This window comes from Chrysochloris asiatica, unplaced genomic scaffold, assembly GCF_000296735.1.
Source record: "Chrysochloris asiatica unplaced genomic scaffold, ChrAsi1.0 scaffold00181, whole genome shotgun sequence".
Lineage (NCBI taxonomy): Eukaryota > Metazoa > Chordata > Mammalia > Afrosoricida > Chrysochloridae > Chrysochloris > Chrysochloris asiatica.
In genome coordinates, this window is record NW_006408699.1 from 2,626,211 (window position 1) to 2,630,884 (window position 4,674).

The following is a 4,674-nucleotide window of genomic DNA, read 5'->3' on the forward strand; positions in this document are numbered from 1 at the left end:
AACAACAACATATATAAATTATCTTTGCAAATTATTTGCTCAAATGCAGATTGAATAAATATGGTGAAAGAATACAATGCTGGCACATACCTTTGCTAATTTTAAGCCATTCAGTGTTCCCTTGTTCTGTTCAAACTACTGCCTCTTCGTCTGTGTACAGTACCTCATAAGCACAATTAAGTGTTCCAAATACTAATTTGAGAAGCTGGATTATATGAAGAAAAACATGGCATCAGAATCAGAGGAGTACTCATTAACAACCTGCAATATGCAGATGATACAACCCTGCTTACTGAACACAAAGAGGACTTAAAATGCTTACTGATGAAGATCAAAGATCACAACCTTCAGTATGGGTTTCATCAATGTAAAGAAAACAAAAATCCTTACCACAGGACCAATAAATATCAAAATGAATGGACAAAAAGTTTGAAGTTGTCAAAAATCTCATTTTGCTCAGATCACCAATCAACACTCATGGAAGCAGCAGTCAAGAAAATCAGATGACATATTGCATTAGGCAAATCTGCTACACAAGACTTCTTTAGAGTGTTCAAGAGCAAAGGTATCTGTTTGAGGACTAAGGTGCACCTGACCCAAGCCACGGTATTTTCAATAACCTTATATACACATGAAAGTTGGACAATGAATAAGGAAGACCATAGAAGAATTGAAATCTGATTTACGTTTTGGAGGAGAATATTAAAAATACCATGGACTGTCAAAAGAACACACCAGTCATGTTGGCAGAAGTACAGCCAGAATGCTCCTTAGAAGCCAGGATTGTGGGACTGCATCTCTCATACTTTGGATGGTCCCTAGAGAAGGACAACAAGATGGATTGGCACAGTGGCAGCAGCAATGGACTCAAGAATATCAGGGATTGTGCCATTGGTGCAGGAGTAGAGTGTTTCATTCTGTTGTGCATAGATAGGGCTGCTATGAGTTGGTAATGGCTCTATGACACCTAACAACAACAACAACAACAACATATATAAATTCATGGAAAAATGAAATAGAAAGATAATATGTGTGTGTGTGAAACAAAACAAAACCAAAAAAAACAAATCCACTTCCATCCATCAATTCTGACTAATACCGACCTTATATAAGGCTTCCAAGACTATAAATCTTTACAGGAGCAGTCAGCCTCAACTCTGTCCCACGGAGTGGCTGGTGAGTTTGAGTCGCCCATCTTGCTAGTTTAAAGTCCAACATTAACCCACATTGCCAACAGGGCTCCATATCACAGTATAGTGTGTGTGTGTGCTCTTGTGCACTGAGCCCGCATTTGTAATTGGATCACTCGGCATTTAAAACATTGTTGTGTGTGTGTGTGTGTGTCCATATTTCTTAATGCCAAATGATGGAATTACAAATGTGGAGTCACTAGTACCATAGTTCTCTCATTACCACTATCTTTCTCAATGGTCTTTCATCGTTTCCTTGTATTTCAGATGAACCATGGCTCTTTCACCAGGATACGGAGTACCTTTTTCATACCTATGCCTCAGAATGGGCCTCCTTTGAGTTTGTCTGTGGTTGGCTGCGTAGTGATCTTCTCACAATTCATTCTGCAAAAGAGCAAGAGTTTATCCACAGCAAAATAAAAGAGGTACTTACAATTAACCATGCAAATTCAGAGCTTAGCTCTATGTGAACCTTTTTTAAAAAATCTGACTTCAGACATTTCTTTGTTTCATCAAAACCCATAAATTATTGAGAATTAGTCTTCTTCCTGTTTTAGAAAGTAAGGGAAAATCATGGAAATCTGTCTCTCTTAATCTCTAGAACAGGAAGCTCTATTGTATAGATCAGTAATTTCCCTTCCCTTCATTTTTTATTAGCAACAATAATAGTAAGTCATTTTATTGTTTTTGCAAGGTGTGTTTGATCACTCATTAAACACATATTTCTTGAGAGCCTGTTCTTCTTAGCACTGGGACTCTTATCAATGAATAAAGCAGACTAGAACTCCTGCCCTCATGGAGCTTATGTATAGTGTGTTGTCATTGTTGTTAAGTGCTGTCGAGTTGGTTCCGACCCATAACAACCCAGTATAGGGTTTCCTAGGAGCTACTAGTCAACTTGAACCACCAACCTTGCAGTTCAAATGGCTTTGCAGTCTGGCACATTAACCCACAGCACCATGTATAGACTCCTATGTACAGTCTAGAGTGGGGAAAAAAAGACTATTATCAGAGTAAATTAATAGAATTATATGCTATTTTAGAAGAACATAATGGATAAAAGCCAGGAGATGGAATAAAGCACAGGATAGGGAGTATTGGAGTCCTGGTGTGGGTTAATGCCCCAGACTGCAAAGCCAGTTTAAACTGCAGAGTCAGCAATTCAAGCTCACCAGCCACTCCTCGTAAACCCTATACAGGGTCACTATGGGTCGGAATTGACTCGATGGCACTTCACAACAACAACAGGGAGTATTGCTTGGAAGCTTGAAAGTTCCAATTTTAACTTACAAAAAAAGTACAGTATTTTTAAGTTTGTAATGATTCGATACACAGAAAGTTGGTTACGACTGGTTTTTCTGTTTCATCTTAAGATTTAGAAAGAATTGACTTCATTGCGGAAGAATGATAACTAGAAAGGAGAATGCAAAGCCTGCTAGATAATGAAGTGGGCGACCACAGACTATCTGTAGTGTACATTTTTTTTTTTTTTGAGTGTCAGGTATGTGCTAGGCGTTATGGTGTTCATTAAAGACACAGAAATGCATGAGATACAGTCACTGTTTTCAAAAGGCTACAAGATGGAGTTGGAAATGCTGTAGTCAGTAGAAAGGGGAAAGTGTGTACAGGTTACCAGAAAGGCATCAGGAAGAGAACACCTCACTGCCAATGTTCTCTGGAAACCTTTGAAAGCAAGATAAAGCTTTTCTCTGTCTCTGTAATTTGACCATATTTCATAATCTCCAGGAGTCCTTCCCAGCTCTATCATCTTTTCATATCTTTGCAAGTTGACTGTGATCATGAAGCTCTGTATAAAACAACCTAGGCTTTTAAGAGTAATGCCTTCCCACTCTGTCCTCGGGGCCTTACCTGTTCTGTAGTTCTGTTTGATGAATAGCCACCTGTGAGGTTCAGACAGGTCGGGACTACTACTCATTATGATGGGAAAATGGAGAGACAGAGGTGTGTAGTAACAACCCACAGTCCCACAGAGACTGAGTAGCAGACCAACGGCTAGAACCAAGATGTTCCCCACTGTGGGTTTGTGCTCTATTTGCCACCCTTCTGCTCCTACAGACAAAACACTCAACCCAAAAGTGTAATAATATTAAATACCAGCAAATTGTAGATCATGATGTCAGGAAACACCCAAACACTGAACTCCTCCACAAGAGAACAGATGAATGGCTAAAAACCAGCCTACTGATGGTCACAAAGTGTGTCTGAATAAGAGCTGACATTTGGCCAACACTTACATTAGTGTGTCAGGCACTGTACAAAGACCTTTATGGCACTTCATTTTCCCAAGGACCCTCTGTGGGAAGACTCTTATTAGCTGTATTTTACAGAGAATGAAGCTGAGACTTTGAAGAGGTTAAGCAAGTTGGATATATAGCAGTTAAGAGGTGGACTTCAGAACTGAATCCAGGATATCTGATTGCAAGGTCATTTAAAAATCCTATACAGGGCTGCCTCTGTAGACACAACAGTGATGTTGGGGGCATATAAGAGCACAGTGTCCTCATTATAGAGGAATACTGTTTCTAAAATCCATTCCCAAAAGAAGTCTACCAGTGTTGTGTCAGACATGAGCAATGAGGGACTCCTTTGGTCTTTCCAACAGAGTTTAGCTCTCCTGAGAACCTCTGCAGGTTTTCTCTCCTCAACTTTTACTTAATTCACTTTCCTAATATTTAGGGGCTGGGAAGACAGTAGGGATAGTAGGATGAATTATCCTCATAGAAAGAAATAGTTAGACCCCAATAGTTGAGTGGTTAAGAAACCACAACCAGTGCCTAAATCGAGACTTGAGGTCTCTCATCTCAAATAGACAAATCTTGTGGTGTCCTATATGGCGAAATTACTACCCCTTTGGACATATTTATATAGAATTGATACTAAATGTTATTGAGTTACTTCTGGCATTCATAGTGATCCTGTATAGCGTTTCCAAAGAGCAGCTGGTGGGTTTGAAACACTAACCTTGCAGTTACCAGTCCAGTATTTATTCCACAGCACCACACCAGGACTCCATATATACAATAGTAGTAGTAGTAGTTAAATACCATCAAGTCGGTTCCAACTCCTAGTGACCCTGTATAGAGCTAGCTTCTGAGGAGTGGCTGGTAAGTTTGAACTGCCAACCTTGTGTTTCAAACCAACCTTGAGGTTCAAACAAACCTTGTGATCCAGTGTTTATCCTATAGCGCCACACCAAGAGTCCATATATAGAATGGTGTTGTTATGTGCCATCGAGTCAGTTCCAACTCATAGTGACCCTGTATAGGGTTTCTGAGGAGCAGCTGGTGAGTTTGAACTGCCGACTTTAAGGTTCAAACCAACCTTGAAGTTGAGTGCTTATTCTATGGCACCACACCAGGAGTCCATATATAGAATTGTTATTGTTGTTGTTGTTAACTGCGGTCAGATCAGTTCCTACTCATAACATTTCCAAGAAGAAGCTGGTGGGTTTGAACTTCCGACC

At 39.8% G+C, this 4,674-nt stretch overlaps 1 protein-coding gene across 1 annotated transcript in view; it reads left to right on the top strand.

Moving 5' to 3' along the window:
• PLA2R1 (phospholipase A2 receptor 1, 180kDa) overlaps nucleotides 1-4,674 on the top strand; it is a 184,167-nt gene that overhangs the window by 129,657 nt on the left and 49,836 nt on the right. The window contains exon 20 of the mRNA XM_006872042.1: nucleotides 1,458-1,615. Coding sequence (XP_006872104.1) covers nucleotides 1,458-1,615 — 158 coding nt within the window. The remainder of the gene's footprint in view (nucleotides 1-1,457; nucleotides 1,616-4,674) is intronic.